This window comes from Nerophis ophidion, linkage group LG12 (genome assembly GCF_033978795.1).
Source record: "Nerophis ophidion isolate RoL-2023_Sa linkage group LG12, RoL_Noph_v1.0, whole genome shotgun sequence".
NCBI classification, from domain to species: Eukaryota; Metazoa; Chordata; class Actinopteri; order Syngnathiformes; family Syngnathidae; genus Nerophis; species Nerophis ophidion.
The window spans coordinates 40,216,516-40,235,351 of NC_084622.1; the positions used below are offsets into that span (position 1 = coordinate 40,216,516).

At 38.7% G+C, this 18,836-nt stretch overlaps 1 protein-coding gene across 3 annotated transcripts in view; it reads right to left on the bottom strand.

Annotated features, from left to right (window-relative positions):
• Nucleotides 1–1,613: 1,613 nt before the first annotated feature.
• LOC133563441 (leucine-rich repeat-containing protein 4C-like) overlaps nt 1,614–18,836 on the bottom strand; it is a 215,464-nt gene continuing 198,241 nt past the window's right edge. For all 3 annotated transcript variants that reach the window (XM_061917565.1, XM_061917564.1, XM_061917566.1), the window contains one exon: nt 1,614–12,941. In XM_061917565.1, the coding sequence (XP_061773549.1) occupies nt 10,941–12,887 (1,947 nt within the window). In that variant the 5' untranslated portion in view covers nt 12,888–12,941 and the 3' untranslated portion in view covers nt 1,614–10,940. The remainder of the gene's footprint in view (nt 12,942–18,836) is intronic.

An 18,836-nucleotide genomic window follows, 5' to 3' on the forward strand; every position in this document is an offset into this window, starting at 1 on the left:
TTTGAGTGTTACAAGAGCCCAATGTGTTTAATACCCTTTAATTGATATTTTAATCTTGTAAAATAGTTATTTGAGTGCAATAGGACACATATTTTTCTAAATCGTAAGTTTTTTTGTTGAAAAAAAAAATGTTGACATTTTTCGTAGTTTGCTTTGTATAGAAAAGTATCTGAAAATATCGATATATATTTTGGTACTACTGCCAAATTATAAGTGTCGGCACAACCCTAGTACTATATATATATATATATATATATATATATATATATAAATGTATGTGTATATATATTGTATATATGTATGATATACGTGTATATATATATATATATATATATACATCCATTTTCTACCGCTTATTCCCTTTTGGGGTCGCTGCCGCTTATCTCAGCTACAATCGGGCAGAAGGTGGTTTACACCCTGGACAGTTCGCCACCTCATCACAGTATATATATATATATATATATATATATATATATATATATATATATATATATATATATATATATATATATATATATATATATATATATATATATATATATATATATATATATATATATATATATATATATATATATATATATATATATATATATATATATATATATATATATATATATAATATGGGATGGCGTGGCGCAGTGGTAGAGTGGCCGTGCGCAACCCGAGCGTCCCTGGTTCAATTCCCACCTAGTACAAACCTCGTCACGTCCGTTGTGTCCTGAGCAAGACACTTCACCCTTGCTCCTGATGGGTGCTGGTTGGCGCATTGCATGGCAGCTCCCTCCATCAGTGTGTGAATGTGTGTGTGAATGGGTAAATGTGGAAGTAGTGTCAAAACGCTTTGAGTACCTTGAAGGTAGAAAAGCGCTATACAAGTACAACCCATTTATTATTTATATATATATATATATATATATATATATATATATATATATATATATATATATATATATATATATTTTATATATATATATACGTATGTATATGTCTTTATACATATATACATATACACATACGTATGTAGGTATGTATGTATGTATATATAAATATGTGTGTGTATATATATATATATATATATATATATATATATATATATATATATATATATATACGTATGTATATGAATATATATATATATATATATATATATATATATATATATATATATATATATATATATATATATATATACACATATATGTGTACATATATATATATATATTTATATATAAAAGTATGTATATGTGTACATATATATATATATATATTTATATATAAAAGTATGTATATATGTATGTATACATGAATATGTATGAATATTATAATTAGTTTTAATCAATGTTTTAAATTCAAATAAAAAACATGTTTGCAAATATTTATGTCCTCCGACTTTGGAAGATTTGTATTTGTATTGCTTTTAATATATACAAATAACGAAATCTGATATTTCATATGTTGTGGTTCAAATGCAACAGTTTTTCAACAAAGTAAAAATAATGGTTAAAAAATCCACAAGTCACTTTAGATCTCATATCTGTAACCTTCCTGAAACTTTTTCAAATATTGTTTTTCCTAAATGTGATTGATACAACACAGAAGAGCACAGACAGTACCAAAAACAACAAGAGTTTATTTTAACCATATTTTATGTACTACAAACTCTGTTCTCTATATTCAATCCCCATATCTTTTTAAAGGTCATAAAATAATTCTTACATGAAAATCAACCTCTTAATCTTGTACAGCACATTTTTTTTAAACAGCTGGTTGGTACGAGTAGAAACAAAACAGACAACAAAACACTTGATTTTTGACATCTGTAAATGATGCAATCTCAAAATGTATTTTTGTATAAATCTACAACTACAATTACATTTCCTCTCAAAAAAAAATGCTGATCAAAACATGGCAATATCTTACATACATGAAGGAGTGTGACGCAAATGAAAGTAATCAAATTTCCAACACAAATCACCTTCAACTAAAGACTAAACGATAACTTCAGGAACAAAAACGGTTATAATTGTAACAACAATGTCCCAAATATGGAACTTCCAATGAGATTTAGGGAATTACGAGTGCAATGTGATATATTTTGTTTGGATTTCAGAAAGCATATTAAATATAGCTCAATTAGACCAAAATTGTATGGGGATCTTATTTAAGCATTTATATAAAACACTTGTTAAATGTGCAGCACACTCACGTCAAATCTATTAGTGTTTTTCCTTCGAAGGGGCTAAACACATTATCAGCTTAATATTAATATCATTATCCTAGACACTATTGACACAAACAGTGGGCATGCTGGGTAGACTCATTAGACTCTGACATTGCACCCCCAAAGTGTTCATAATCGACGCTGCTTCCTCCATAAGCCTGGAAGGGAAAATACAATTATGTATATTTTTTGTTGTTGGACCTAATACATCACATCAGTGTGATGATTCACTAAGGAATTCTTTGTTAGAAAAAAAAACAAAACACAAAATGAAGTAGGATGCAATTAACTGTGTTAGCTTTTCTTTTTTTTTTAAACTTGCAGGTTTTAAGCCTTAACTGGTAATGGCATGATGACTTCAGTTGTTAATATACAATACAGTGGTACCTCTGATTCTATACGGTTTATTATGATCCGGGTTTCCGACATTTTCACCAAAACATAATCTGGGTTTTCACACGCAGTCTCGGTTTTAGAATAATTAAACATGTTAGTGACATTTTTTTATTGAGTACGGCTGAAAACCGACCAACGACAGAGCATGTAATGTTGTAGCATTCAGTAATAGTTCAATCGAAGCCGATTAGAGCCCAAGAGTCCATGTTTACAGAGTGTCCCTTAACGCACCACACTGCTAGGCTAAATCAAGCCTAACAATCATGGGGAATATGGCGCTCACCGGCTGACATCTACAGTTTCATGTAGCACTTGGTCTTACATCAATAGAGATGAAATTTTGCTCTTGTTAAGAGAACTACAGTAGGGAAGGGATTAATATGGTCCCGTTCCTGAGAGGAAGGGGATGTTTACTTTTTTTTTTGCAATGCAGTTTGCTGAAAATGATGGTGTGAAACTCATTTTAAATCAGGGTCCACATAGAGAAAAATCTACTCCCAAGTGGGCCGGACTAGTAAAATCACGGCATGATAACTTAAAAATAAAGACAACCTCAGATTTTTGAATCTACTCCCAAGTGGGCCGGACTAGTAAAATCACGGCATGATAACTTAAAAATAAAGACAACCTCAGATTTTTAAATCTACTCCCAAGCGGGCCGGACTAGTAAAATCACGGCATGATAACTTAAAAATAAAGACAACCTCAGATTTTTTTCTTTGTTCAGAAACAGAACAAGCACATTCTGAAAATTTTACAAATCATAATGTTATTTTTTTTTTCTTACACATACATGTTGCGGGTAATGGTATTCTATCTTTATTTGGGGTTATTTATACTTTCTGTGATCATTTTCATCAGTCAACTTGTTGGTGTTCATTTTCAATCGATCAAGATAAAAAAAAATGTATCAAAATGAAATTACAGGATGTTATTTATGTAGTTTACTATTTTTTTTCGACCGATGCAATAACATCATGTGGTTATTTTTTGTATGTATTTTTATATATATATATAGATTATCCAGAGAATAGTGCTCAATACCGTGGTAGAGCGCAATATGTATGTGTGGGAAAAATCACAAGACTACTTCATCTCTACAGAACTGTTTCATGAGGGGTTACCTTAATCATCAGGTGATTGTGGTGGTAACCCCTCACGAAACAGTTCTGTATATATATATATATATATATATATATATATATATATATATATATATATGTATATATATATATATGTGTGTGTGTGCGTGTGTATATATGTAGCATCATCAACAAAGATACAAAGAATTGCTATTGTGACATCTAGTGGATCAATTTAGAACAGCAGTTTCTTTCGTTCAAAAATTTGGGATAATTTTTATACTTAGCAAACTCCTCCTGTGGGCCGGGTAAAACCTGGGCCGTACGTTTGACACCCCTGTTATAGAGCAACTGACACAGTGGTCAAAGTTGGAATCGTCCAAAAACACATTTTAAGATATGAATCACTCTACTGCCATCTGGCGGCTAAAGTGGATAGTGCACCCCCCCCCCCCAAACCGCCAAGAAGGGGGCCTACGAATCCCCTTCCTACTGTTTTAGCGCTGCCCGCATGCTCAGATTTTCTCAAAGACTAATTCCACCTTGTATTCCCTGCTGATGGAAGAGGACAAGGGTCTATTCTTAAGCGCATGAAGTTGCCGGGTCACGACAGTTGTTCTGTAAATTCGGTCTCGTGCATGCGTGGTATTGCACAAACAAAATTCACGAGTTTTTTATTAAAAGGGTGAAAGTGATGTTAAATGTTCTTTCATCAATTTCAGTCTATATGCATATGCATTTTGCATTGTTTCCGCTTGTAAAAGGACAATTATTCTATATCAAAAAGCATATTGTGTTAACATTTGGGGATGTCTGAAATTAAATAACTTAATTTTCATTGTTTCAGTTACCATCCGATTTTGACTTTGGGAACATATTAATAATCGAAAATGAGGTACCGCTGTATTTGTCCCGGATTTCTTGAGCAACCCAATAACATTAAACACATTTCTCTATTTCTTTTTTTTTTTTTTTTCAACCAACTTTATATCTGTATGTCAAATAATAATATACATATTTTTTGCACAGGTCAGCAGTAAGTTCCACCAAATAAGATGTGATGTTTCTAATAATTGCCATGATTAAATTGTATTATTTATTACAATTTTTGATTGATTCCAGTAAAAAGGATGGATATATACAGTCGTGGTCAAAAGTTTATATACATTTGTAAAGAACACAATGTCATGGCTGTCTTGAGTTTCCAATAATTTCTACAACTCGTATTTTTTCCGTGACAGAGTGATTGGAGCACATAACTGTAGGTCACAGAAAACATTCATGAAGTTTGGCTATTTTATGGATTTATTATGGGTCTACTGAAACTGTGACCAAATCTGCTGGGTCAACCTACTCAGTGGCCTAGTGGTTAGAGTGTCCGCCCTGAGATGTGTAGGTCGTGAGTTCAAATCCCGGCCGAGTCATACCAAAGACTATAAAAATGGCACCCATTACCCCCCTGCTTGGCACTGAGCATTAAGGGTTGGAATTGGGGGTTAAATCACCATAAATGATTCCCGGGCGCGGCACCGCTGCTGCCCACTGCTCCCCTCACCACCCAGGGGGTGTTCAAGGGTGATGGGACAATTGCAGAGAATAATTTCGCCATTGTGTGACAATCATTGGTACTTTAACTTTACTTTAAAAGTATACATACAGCAATGTTAATATTTGGTTACATGTCCCTTGGCAAGTTTCACTGCAATAAGGCGCTTTTGGTAGCCATCCACAAGCTTCTGGTTGAATTTTTGACCATTCCTCTTGACAAAATTGGTGCAGTTCAGCTAAATGTGTTCTGACATGGACTTGTTTCTTCAGCATTGTCTGCATGTTTTCAATGGGGTTTAAGTCAGGACTTTGGGAAGGCCATTCTAAAACCTTAATTCTAGCCTGATTTAGCCATTCCTTTACCACTTTTGACATATGTTTGGGGTCGTTGTCATGTTGGAAGACCTAACTGCGCCAAAGACCCAACCTCCGGGCTGATGATTTTCAGTTTTCCTGAAGAATTTGGAGGTAATCCTCCTTTTTCATTGTCCCATTTACTCTCTGTAAAGCACCAGTTCCATTGGCAACAAAACAGACCCAGAGCATAATACTACCACCACCATGCTTGACGGTGGGAATGATGTTCCAAGTGACTTTCCTGACTTGTTGAAGTGAATGATTCGTTTTTTTTTTTTTTAGATCTTTGCTGAGTTCCTTTGACTTTCCCATTGTCTGGGCTTAGAGAAGTCAACAGGTGTAGTCAATCATAATCGATCATATGAAGTTTAGAGGCCATGCAATGAAACCAATTTGATTTGATTGTAACTTATCTACATTGCCAACATTTATCATTTATGTTGCTGTGTGTATACTTTTGACCCAGATGATATGGTCACATTTTCAGTAGACCCATAATAAATTCATAAAAGAACCAAACTTCATGAATATTTTTGTGACCAACAAGTATGTGCTCCATTCACTTTATTAGAAAAAAAATAAGAGTTGTAGAAAATATTGAAAACTCAACACAGCCATGACATTATGTCCTTTACAAGTGTATGGAAAATTTTGACCACGACTGGATATATTTATGTCCTTAGAATAATCTGTAACAAATTTGAATTAATCTTGATAAAAAGGGACAAGCAAGATTAAAAGCCTACTGAAACCCACTACTACCCACCGCGCAGTCTGATAGTTTATATATCAATGATGAAATATTAACATTGCAACACATGCCAATACGGCCTTTTTAGTTTACTAAATTGCAATTTTAAATTTCCCGCAAAGTTTCTTGTTGAAAACGTCTCGGAATGATGACGCATGCGTGTGAGGTCACGGACTGTCAGTACATATTAGCGAAGCACCATTTGCGGCTAAAAGTCGTCTCTTTTCATCGTGCAATTACACAGTATTCTGGACATCTGTGTTGCTGAACCTTTCCAATTTGTTCTATTAATAATGGAGAAGTCAAAGTAGAAAGATGGAGGTGGGAAGCTTTAGCCTTTAGCCACACAAACACACGGTGATTCCTTGTTTAAAATTCCCGGAGGTGAAACTTTACTATGGATCAGAGTGGTCAACCGAACATGGTTCCTGACCACTTGTCAACCGGCAGGTTTCGGTGAGAAAAATTGTGGTAAAAAGTCGCCTCTTACCGGAGATCAGCTGAACTTGCGCTGTTCATGCAGCTGACGTCGACTTCCCTCAGAGACTGGCCTAAAGACACCCGTGGACCCAACCCTCCGACTATCAGGTACTATTTAATCCCACTAAAACACTAGCAACACAATAGAAAGATAAGGGATTTCCCGGAATTATCCTAGTAAATGTGTCTAAAAACAACTGAATCCGTCCCAATGCAATCGCCTTTTTTTTTTTTTTAACATTTTTTTTTTTTTCTAGTCCTTTGCTATCAATATCATCATCCACAAATCTTTCATCCTCGCTCAAATTAATGGGGAAATTGTCGTTTTCTCGGTCCGAACAGCTCTTGCTGCTGGAGGTTCCCATTTTAAACAATGTGAGGACGTGAGGAGCCCTCACCCTTGTGACGTCATCGTCTGCGACTTCCGTTAAAGGCAAGGATTTTTTATCAGCACCAAAAGTTTCGAACTTTATCGTCAATGTTCTCTACTAAATCCTTTCAGCAAAAATATGGCAATATCACGAAATGATCAAGTATGACACAAAAATGGACCTGCTATCCCCGTTTAAATAAGAACATCTCATTTCAGTAGGCCTTTAAATATACTTTATCGTAAATGTTGGGCTTGACTTAATTTATGATTGTTGGCATTATTTTTTTTTTCTGGTGGGCTGTTTGAAACGTTGCAGAGCCGGGCCCATGAGCCCATCGATTAAAGTGTAAATGGAGTTGGGGGAGTAGAGCGGGTACAGCAGACATCTGGCTGGTGCTCGCTCCCACACACGCCACGTCCTAAAGCCACAAAACCTGCTGCTAAGGGCCGAGTTGTTTGGCTGGCAGGCGGTGGGTGGCTGTGGGCCTGCCAGGTACTGCACATGTGGAAATGTGGCACGCAGATTACAGGCAATGTGGTCAGACAGCTGTATAAAGGGTTTAAGCTCACTAGTCTACCTCTGACAGCATGCAGTCCTTCAGCCCTGCAGATGAGGTGAGGGGTATTTGCTCGAAAAAAAAGGTTGTTAAAGGTCCTGCAGAAATTTTTTTAACTCCAAACTAGATGAGGCAATTCCTGAAGGAATTGCATGTGAATGCTCCAATGCTGAAGTTGAACTGAAATCCTGAAATGTTGTTAGAATTGTTGAAGTAAACCACACAATTCCCAAATAGGCTGAAAATTTTGAAGTTGGAACAGTTTAAATCAGATTAAAAAATGTTGGAGTTGTGGAACTTTGAAGAATGTCCCTTAGATTTCAATAGAAACTTCCCCCAATGTTGGGAATTTCGGGAAAAGCGGGCATTTTTTGAAAATGGTAAAAAACTTGAATGGTCGGAATGAGTTGAAATGGTTTGTGTTGAATTTTTTTCAAATCGGTAGAAAAATGTTGAAGCAGTAACAAAGTGGATTGAGAAATGGTATTCCGGAATTCCTGGAATTACAGGAAAACAGGGAATTTTTCCAGTTTTTTTTGTCCTGATTAAGAGGAATGTTTTGACGGTGGAACAGTTGAAGTGGGTTGAAAAATGTGGGATGAGTAGTCGCTGTTATGCCAAAATTCTTCCCCTCTACAAAAACCTTCCCCCCGGAAGACATTTGGCGTGACAGACCCCAATGAGGGTGGAAGGACCTTAAAGCAGCCCACACAGCTGCCTGTTTTAAAAGCATTATAATTGGCTGATTGTCATTGGTGAAAAATAACGGTGAGGAAAATATATTAGCATTCCAGCATGCTAACCTTTCAAGCAGTTTTTGCTTCACTAATTTTGGAGCTGTAACCCTTAAGAGTCAGGGCGGCATGGCGTCGTGGGTAGAGCGGCCGTGCCAGAAACCTGAGCATTGCAGGTTCGCTTCCCACATCCAAGATCGCTGCCGTTGTGTCCTTGGGCAGGACACTTCACCTTTGCCCCCGGGGTCGCTCTCACTGGTGAATGAATGATGAATGAATGATTGGTGGTGGTCGGAGGGGCCGTCGGCGCAAACTGGCAGCCTTGCTTCCGTCGGTCTACCCCAGGGCAGCTGTGGCACCATATGTAGCTTACCACCACCAAGTGTGAATGAATAATGGGTTCCCACTTCTCTGTGAGCGCTTTGAGTATCTAACAATAGAAAAGCACAATATAAATCTAATCCATTATTATTATTATATAACTTGGTATTATCACGCCCTCATTGGGGTCCTTCAGGCATTAGAGGGGCTGTCACGTCAAATGTCTTCCGGGGGGAAGGTTTTTGAAGGGGGGAAGAAATTTGGCGCGACATCGCCAGAAAAAAGGGTGGAAATAGGCCTTTCGAAAACCAGGAATTCTGGAAAATCCTGGAATTTTTTTGATCTTGGAATAATTAAAGTTTAAATTTCAAGACCGGTGGAATGTGTTAAAGGTAGAATGATTTGAATAGGTTGAAACATGTGGAAATGGTGAAAGTTTGAAAAAGGGCCAAATCATTTTGAATGGGAAAAATGTCCCGGAAAACCTGGAATTCTTGTAAACCTGGGAATTTTTGGAATTTTTCAAGGGGAAAGCCCGCGATTCCCGAATAGGCTGAACAGTTTGAAGTTAAAACGGTTTGAATCGGGTGAAACATTTGGAAGGTAGGGTGAGCCAAAAAGTTGTTGAATATTAATAATAAATAGATGGATTTTGGTGTAGAAAACCATTGTGTGAATGCTTTGGAGCATTCACACAATTTTGGATATAAATATGCAAAAGGATGACTTGTTAAACTATTCTTCCATTTTGCTTAGCCTTTGCCGTTTTCCCTTCAAGGTTTCAATGAGTTTATTGCAATCGGTGGTAAAAAAAAAAAAAATAATAATAAAATAAACTATTGTAAGCTGGACACTTGAGTAAATAAATGGCCAATTCATACAAATTATATGCATAAGATTACCGATATATATATATATTTTTTTAACAATTACAGTATAATTAAAAAAAACTATTTTAAGTTATCCTCAACTATTATTACAAAGTGGGTGATATATTGTGTTGGACAGTGACATTATCATATATCATTGCTACCAATTGTTGCTGAACAATTGGAAATAATGAGCAATATTATGGTGTAAAAAGCACACTCAATGTGTGCAGACTCATTTTGCCCGTGCAATCGCAATGTGTCCTTCCCTTTCTACAAGCGCGCATCATTAATTATTTTTTTTATTAATTTAAGTACTGGCAATTACCCTCCTTTCTGTTTGGTCACTTTAAATGTCCACTGTCTCGTAGTCAGAGACAATCCAAAGGAACTGTTGATGTTGAACTTTGTGTAAGAGCAGTCTTTAGCGTGCCAAGTTTAGACAAAATAACGCATTATATCACTCCTTATGAAGTACAGTGCTTAAAATAAAAAAAAAATGTAATGACACAAATTTAATCCCATTGTGAGGGAATCACACTTGTGACGCTGGCACTATGACATCAGAGCAATGATAAATTAGCTACAATTTATCATATAAAGTAGATTGCAATTACCTGGGGTGCACATATCCAGTCATAAAAATGTGTCAGTTAAAATAATCTATCTTTAATGACATCAATTTGTTAAAAGTTGTTGTTGAACACACGCAGAATGAGCTCGTTATCGCACGAAGAGTGTCGTTTTTATGCTCAGGTTTTTTTTTTGGCAATGTTTTGATGCCGTACGATATGTACTTCATCCAATTCCCAAATAGTCGTAAAATACTTCATCCCTTACTCCGCAGCTCAGGAAACCAGTCCAATCTGTTCTAGATGTTCTGGAAAAAAACAAAGTATTCAGTTTCCTAAATATAAACAATTCATGTCAGTCAATCTACATAAGAAAAAGGCAAGAAAAACAAACTAAGTCCTGAAAAAATAATTGTAGAATACTGTTTTTTTTTCTTGATTTAACAACAATATTTTTTTTTCTTAAATAAATAACTTTTTGTTTTGTAAAGACACTTTTTGTAACAGACATACCCTAATTACCAAAGTCATTGAAGAAACATCACCGACCACTGACTTGCCAAACACACAGTGGTTCGTCCGTGTTTGAGCTATCTCCTCAAAACGAATCGTTAAACATGTACCGTCACCAAAGTCTTCGTGTGATTCCATGACAAGGGGGACAAAAGGAACACGTTCAGATTTGGGTCTCTTGTACATTGTCTTTCGAACTGGCTCGGATTAACAAAGGTTCATGCGCCGAGCTGTGTATGGAGTTGATAGTGGAGACATGGTTGTATGCAGTTTTATACGCGTTGTAATGGTTGAGGTGCTCGTGTTCAAGAGGAGGCAAAGTCAAGTGGCTCTCCATTCCTGGTCCACCGGTTACGCAGTCCTCGTCCACGTTGATGATCTCAATGGTGCGAGTGGGCGCGTGGTGGTTCTGCTGGTGGTGCTGTTTGCGCATCTTGTAGAAGATGATCAGCATGACGGCTGCCATGAGTGTGATTGCGACAAAGCAGCCGATGATAATCTTGGTTGTCTTCATGACCTCATCCAAGCCATTCAGTGAGCCTTCCCCACCAAATTCAGTGACGGGTATTGTGTAGGTCTTCTCTGTGGTACGGGTGGAAAGAGGGGTCTGGACTGTGGTAGTGGTTGTAGAGGTGGGGGAAATAGACTTCCATGTTCGAGCAGATGGAGTGGGCCCCACCTTCTGCTGTACGACGGTGGTAAAGCCTTCGTTATGTGGCGTTTCTATAGTCTCTACCGTCACTGTGGTGAAGTAGCTGAAGCTGCTATTCTCAGTGGAGGACACGTTGAGTGTGGCAGATGCTGTTGTATTACCGGCTGAATTACTGACCATGCATGTGTACGTACCAGTGTCCTGCATGGTAACGTTGGTGAAGTTTAGAGTGCCGTCAGTTAGTACTGAGATCCTGACCTTGTACGCACCGTGTGTCATGATGGACCCGTTGGGTGTAATCCAGCTCACTGAGGTCAAAGAGCTGGCTCGACATTTCAGCTCGGCAGCGCTCCCCTCTGTCACATTTAGGTCGGCAGGGGGCTCCACAATAACAGGAGCATAACAGTGAAAGTAGTTTTGATCCAGCTCGCCAATGTAGCGCCCCTTGTGGTGAGTCGGTGAGCTGCAGCGGGCGCAGCAGCTGGTGTTTGCCGGGACCATCTCTTTAAGCCACCAGCTCAACCAGAGAATGTCACAGTTACAATTCCAAGGGTTGTGGTGCAAATGCACCCTCTCCAGATGATGCAAAGGGGTAAAGAGATCATGCGGCAAGAGGGTGAGGTTGTTGTGGGCTAAATTAAGCTCCACCAGTGACTGGAGGTCATCAAATGAGTTCCTCTCTATAGTCTGAATCTGAGCATGCATCATCCATAGCTTCTGCAGATGGACGAGTCCTTTAAAAGAGCCAGGGCGAATGACAGAGAGCTGGTTTCCTGACATCTCCAGTTCATCCAGCTTCACCAGGGGAATAAGGTTTGGGATTTCCTTCAGATTGCACATTCCCAGATTTAAGTAGCGAAGATTGCTCAGCCCTTCAAAGGCTCCCTCAGATATGTAGGAAAGCCTTTTAAGTTCCCCAAGGTCCAGCCGCCGTAATGAGGGCACCCTGTTAAAAGCATAGGAGGGAATACTCTCTACAGGGTTATTCCTTAACCATAGCTCCTTTAGTTTAGACAGGTACTCAAATGCCCCATTTGGGATTGTGGTGAGGCGGTTGTCAAAAAGCTCCAGGGTATTGAGGCTAGCGAGTCCATTGAAGGCCCCAAGCTCTATTTTGCGTATGTGGTTTTTACTCAGCTGCAAGATCTCCAAATGTCTTAGGTGCTTGAAGCTGTCCACTTTTATCACCTGGATGAGGTTTTCTTGCAGATTTAGGTAGCGCGTGTTGGTAGAAATTCCATCAGGGACCTCGCGCAGGCCCCTCCGTGTGCAGATGACTTTGCTGAACTGATTACTACAGGAGCAGACAGAGGGGCAAGTCTGCGCACGTACCAGACCCGCAACCACCAACAGCTGGAGGGCAAGGAGCAGTACAAACAAAGGGTCGGACAAGGCCCGGTTCCACCTAGGACCTCGCATCATCTGCTGCTGCTGAGAGGAGGTCATCTTGTTTAACATTCATAATTCACTGACTGGTCTTCCGCTCTTTGGAAAAATGATCGTTTGGGCCAACTGGAATGAAATAAAACACAAGGAAAGATATACATTAGTTGAAGCACAGGTCAAAAACTGCTTTTACCTCAAACACAAAAACATATTTGGTCGCTTGGATGTTCGATGTTTGTAGCTTCTAATATATGAAACATTACGATACTGTATCTACTGTTTATCTTATCCTCATGGTCAAAAGTGAGCTGGAACATATCCCACTAGAATTCCCTGGGCGGTGGTGTGCACCCGGTCCTGTTCGCCCCTTACAAGGCACATAGAGACAAACAACCACTCACATTGGCAATTTTGAGTCTTCAAATAACCTGTAAACTGGAATACTGGAACAAAATCCACGCATATATATGGGAAGAACGTTCAAACCGAAGACAATTTGGCTTTGGTTCAGACATGATGTGAAGTGAAATGAATTATATTTATATAGCACTCCCGTCCAAAGGCAAAACCTAGTAGCTCACTACAAGCTGATTTTGAGAAAACAAAGGAAAACCAATCTATCTTGATGCTGTCTTACAAAGATATACAAAGTCATCAAACATATAGATGTTTTCTTGAGCTTTCATTTTCTTGCCGATTGAGCCATGGATTGAATCTGCTCTCATGAACGTGTGCCCTTTCTCCAGATATTTTATCACAATCTCGGGTGGGCCCCATTTTGCGTTTGCACATTGGGCAAAAGCCGTGTACAGCGTCCAGTTTTTATTTTTGACCTCCACAGTTATCTGCCCAAAAGAGTATGCAAGGGGAAACATCAAGAACAATACATTGAATGAAGGTGCTTGCAACGTCCTGGGCCAATCTTCCAAATATCCCCTCGTGCCATAATATCACATAATCAGGTTGACCGTCGGACCCAATTCATGCAAATGTCTCATTAAAGACAATAAGGCGACTGACAAAGAAGCTCCGATTGGTCCCTTGAGATACTAGGTTTTTCTGTTGTATCTACATGGTTATGTGGTAGTTGCTAGGTCCTGCCATGCGCGTAACAGCTTACTTACGGAACAAATTACAATATCGCATACACTAATGTAAAGCATATCACCTAGGAACTCCAAAATTATTATCAGCTCAGTTTTGACCAAAATTGAGTTACTGGGTTTTGCCTTTGGACGGGAGAGCACTTCTCTCTAGTGACTCAAAGCGCTTTACATAGTGAAACCCAATATCTAAGTTACATTTAAACCAGTGTGGGTGTCACTGGGAGCAGGTGGGTAAAGTGTCATGCCCAAGGAAACAACGGCAGTGACTAGGATGGCGGAACCGGGAATCGAACCTAGGACCCTCAAGTTGCTGGCACGGTCACTCTACCAACCGAGCTATGCCGCCCCTGATCATCAAACTATGGTCTATTCCTCACACTTTATTAGCGTCAAAAGCTTGAGGAATAAATGTTCATCCATCCAGTTTCTACCGCTTGTCCCTCTTGAGATCACGGGGGGGCCTAAAGCTTATCCCAGCTGTACTCTGACGGAAGGCAGGGTACATCCTGGACAAATCGCCATCTCATCGGAGGGCCAACACAGACATAAAATAAATATCCTTTACTTTTTCTTTTTCGATATATACCAGAGATGGCGAGTCAAGTCTTTTGAACGGCTCTTTCAAGGGAACAACAAGAGCCAATATACAGTTCGAGTGGTTAGTTTGGGAGCCATCTTAATCCACCTGACTTGACTAGAGTCACAGCAACTAGAAAAATACTCAAAAGGACAAAGAGTCAGAAGACATTCAGCAACAATTAGATGCACTTTTCTGGGTCATGGCTTCGTTATGGATTTGTCAAAGGCCTACTGAAACCCACTACTACCCACCACGCAGTCTGATAGTTTATATATCAATGATGAAATATTAACATTGCAACACATGCCAATACGGCCGGTTTAGTTTACTAAAATACAATTTTAAATTTCCCGCGGAAATTCCTGTTGAAAACGTAGCGGAATGATGACACGTGTTTGTGACGTTATTGGTTGCAGGGGACATATTAGCCAGCACCACTTACGGCTAAAAGTTGTCTCTTTTCATCGCGCAATTACACAGTATTTTGGACATCTGTGTTGCTGAATCTTTTTCAATTTCTTCAATTAATAATGGAGAAGTCAATGCAGAAAGATGGAGGTGGGAAGCTTTAGCCTTTACCCACACAAACACCTGGTGTTTTCTTGTTTAAAATTCCCGGAGGTGAAGCTTTACTATGGATCAGAGCAGTCAAGCAAACATCGTTCCCAACCACTTGGCAACCGGCAGGTTTCGGTGTCAAAATTGTGGTAAAAAGTCGCCTCTGACCAGAGATCAGCGGAGTTTGCAGCTGCCGTGACTTCTCTCAGAGACTGGCGTCAACACACCCTTGGACACACCCCTCCGACTATCAGCTACTATTTAATCTCACTAAAACACTAGCAACACAATAGAAAGATAAGGGATTTCCCAGAATTATCCTAGTAAATGTGTCTAAAAACACCTGAATCGCTCCCAATGCAATCACCTTTTTTTTTTCAACTTTATTTATTTATTTATTTATTTTTTTAATCCTTCACCATCAATATCCTCATCCACGAATCTTTCATCCTCGCTCAAATTAATGGGAAAATTGTCGCTTTCTCGGTCCGAATAGCTCTTGATGCTGGAGGCTCCCATTATAAACAATGTGAGGATGTGAAGAGCCCTCACACCGGTGACGTCATCGTCTGCGACTTCAGGTAAAGGCAGGGCTTTTTTATTAGCGACCAAAAGTTGCAAACTTTATCGTGGATGTTTTCTACTAAATCCTTTCAGCATAAATATGGCAATATCGCGAAATGATCAAGTATGACACATAGAATGGACCTGCTATCCCCGTTTAAATAAGAAAATCTCATTTCAGCAGGCCTTTAAGTAACCTAATTTAGGTGTACACATACCAGGTAAAGTAGTACAATTTGTCATTCATATGTATATATTGTGCTTATTTTTGATTCATATTTTTATCATACAGACTATTTTTATATTGTGTCATGTTTTTGACTGCCACCTGTCAAGCCAGTTCTGCTCCTAAATCGCTTTTCTGTTGCAGTGCCACTGTCTCTCACCTGATCACACTCATTAATTAGGCCTTTATGACCCCGGCTGTTGCCACTCTGGTTACTGGATTGTTCCTTTTCTAGGCCCGTGTCAGTGCTCTGCCCTATGTTCGCAACCTATAGTCACCATCCACCTATTTTACTCTTTGCCTGTCATGGCCGAGTAAGTATTTATTTACTTTTGACCTGCATCTTGTTTATGTTCTGTGGCTTTGTGCTACTCTTATATGTACTTTATTTTTCTCTAAATTCATTTTTTCACAAGAACCTTTTGTTGCCTTTGCTTTTTTTAAAATCTTTTGGACTTTGAGTTTTTTGCCTCTTTCACACTTGAATGCTTCCTTAGTTATTGAGTCCTTTTTGTATTGACTTTTGCCTGAGTCCCTGCTTTGGGGTCAAAAAATGCCACAATACAGGCCGCTGACATATTTTTCCCCCCTATACTGTTAAAATGCTCTTTTGTGGAACATTTTACAGTAAAGTTTATTTGCATGAAGGTTATTTGTAGCTGGTATAGTTTTTAAGGTGAGAGAACATTCACAATAAGGATTTCACAGTCAACTCATGGGGATCAGGCACCACCTTCGAGAATGTTTAGAATTTCAACACAACACAGATCAAATTATGGTTTATATTTTAGAATATTTCCCACAATCCTAATTTTACAACTGTTAGTGTTTAATGTATTGAATATAAGCCAATAATGTAATGTAATATACATATCATATTTTTCGGATTATAAATCGCTGTTTTTTTCATAGTTTGGCCGGAGCGATTTATGTTTGAAATTATTAACACATTACCGTAAAATATCAAATAATATTATTTATCTCATTCGCGTAAGAGACGAAGAAAATGTCAGCAATCGTCACACACACACGTCAACCAATAAAAATTTGGCGGGGGTGGGTCATGGGATGCTAACTGCTATATGTTACTGCCGCAGCTATTATAATTGATCATTTCAATTTTGGCGGTAACTTATAAAAACTGAGAAAGGCTGAACAAAAATGGCACCGAAAAGGAAATATTGTACTGCAGATTACAAGCTGGACGTAGTGAAATATGCAGCAGAAAACGACAAGAGGAAGCAGCGCATACCTTTGGAGTTAGCAGAGTTGTTTAGAAGCGACATCGAGGAAGAAGATTTCATCGGATTTATCGATTAGGAGTGACAGATTAATTGGTAAACGTATAGCATGTTCTATATGTTGTAGTTATTTGTATGAGTCTTACCATAATATGTTACGTTAACATACCAGGCACCTTCTCAGTTGGTTATTTATGCGTCATATAACGTACACTTATTCAGCCTGTTGTTCACTATTCTTTATTTATTTTAAATTGCCTTTCTATTCTTGGTGTTGAATTTTATCAAATAAATTTCCCCCAAAAATGCGACTTATACTCCAGTGCGACGTATATGTTTTTTTCCTTCTTTATTATGCATTTTCGGCCGGTGCGACTTATACTCCGGAGCGACTTAAGATATATATATATATATATATATATATATATATATATATATATATATATATATATATATATATATATATATATATACACATGGGCAGGGGTTGGTGCATGTGCCTCACAATACGAAGGTCCTGAGTAGTCCTGGGTTCGATCCTGCGCTCGGGATCTTTCTGTGTGGAGTTTGTATGTTCTTCCCGTAACTGTGTGGGTTCCCTCCGGGTACTCCAGCTTCCTCCCACTTCGAAAGACATGCACCTGTGGATAGGTTGATTGGCAACACTAAATTGGCCCTAGTGTGTGAATGTGAGTGTGAATGTTGTCTGTCTATCTGTGTTGGACCTGTGATGAGGTAGCGACTTGTCAAGGGTGTACTCCGCCTTCCGCCTGAATGCAGCTGAGATAGGCTCCAGCATCCCCCGCGAACCCATGCTATATATATATATATATATATATATATATATATATATATATATATTTAGATCCATTTTCTACAGCTTATTCCTTTTGGGATCGCGAGGGGCGCTGGTGCCTATCTCAGCTACAATCGGGCGTAAGGCGGTGTACACCCTGGACAAGTCGCCACCTCATCACAGGGCCAACACAGATAGACAGACAACATTCAAACTCACATTCACACACTAGGGTCAATTTAGTGTTGCCAATCAACCTATCCCCAGGTGCATGTCTTTATACGTATACTGTATATACAGTACAGGCCAAAAGTTTGTACACACCTTTTCATTCGATGTGTTTTCTTTATTTTCATGACTATTTACATTGTAGATTGTCATTGAAGGCACCAAACCTATGAATGAACCAAAAAAAAGGTAAAATAACTGAAAATATGTTTTATATTCTAGTTTTTTCAAAATAGCCAACCTTTGCTCTGATTACTGCTTTGCACACTCTTGGTATTCTCTCGATGAGCTTCAAGACGTAGTCACCCAAAATGGTTTTCTAACTGTCTTGAAGGAGTTCCCAGAGGTGTTCAGCACTTGTTGGCCCCTTTGCCTTCACTCTGCAGTACAGCTCATCCAAAACCATCTCGACCGGGTTTAGGTCCGGTGGTCATCTGCCGCAGCACTCCATCACTCTCCTTCTTGGTCAAATAGTGCTTACACAGCCTGGGAGTGTGTTTGGGGTCATTGTCCTGTTGAAAAATAAATGATTGTTCAACTAAGCGCGAACCAGATGGGATGGCATGTTGCTGCAGGCTGCTGTGGTAGCCATGCTGGTTCAGTGTGCCTTCAATTTTGAATAAAACCACAACAGTGTCACCAGCAAAACACCCCCACCCCACCACAGCTCCTCCTCCATGCGTCACACTGTGGAATCCATCCGTTCACCTGTTCTGCGTATA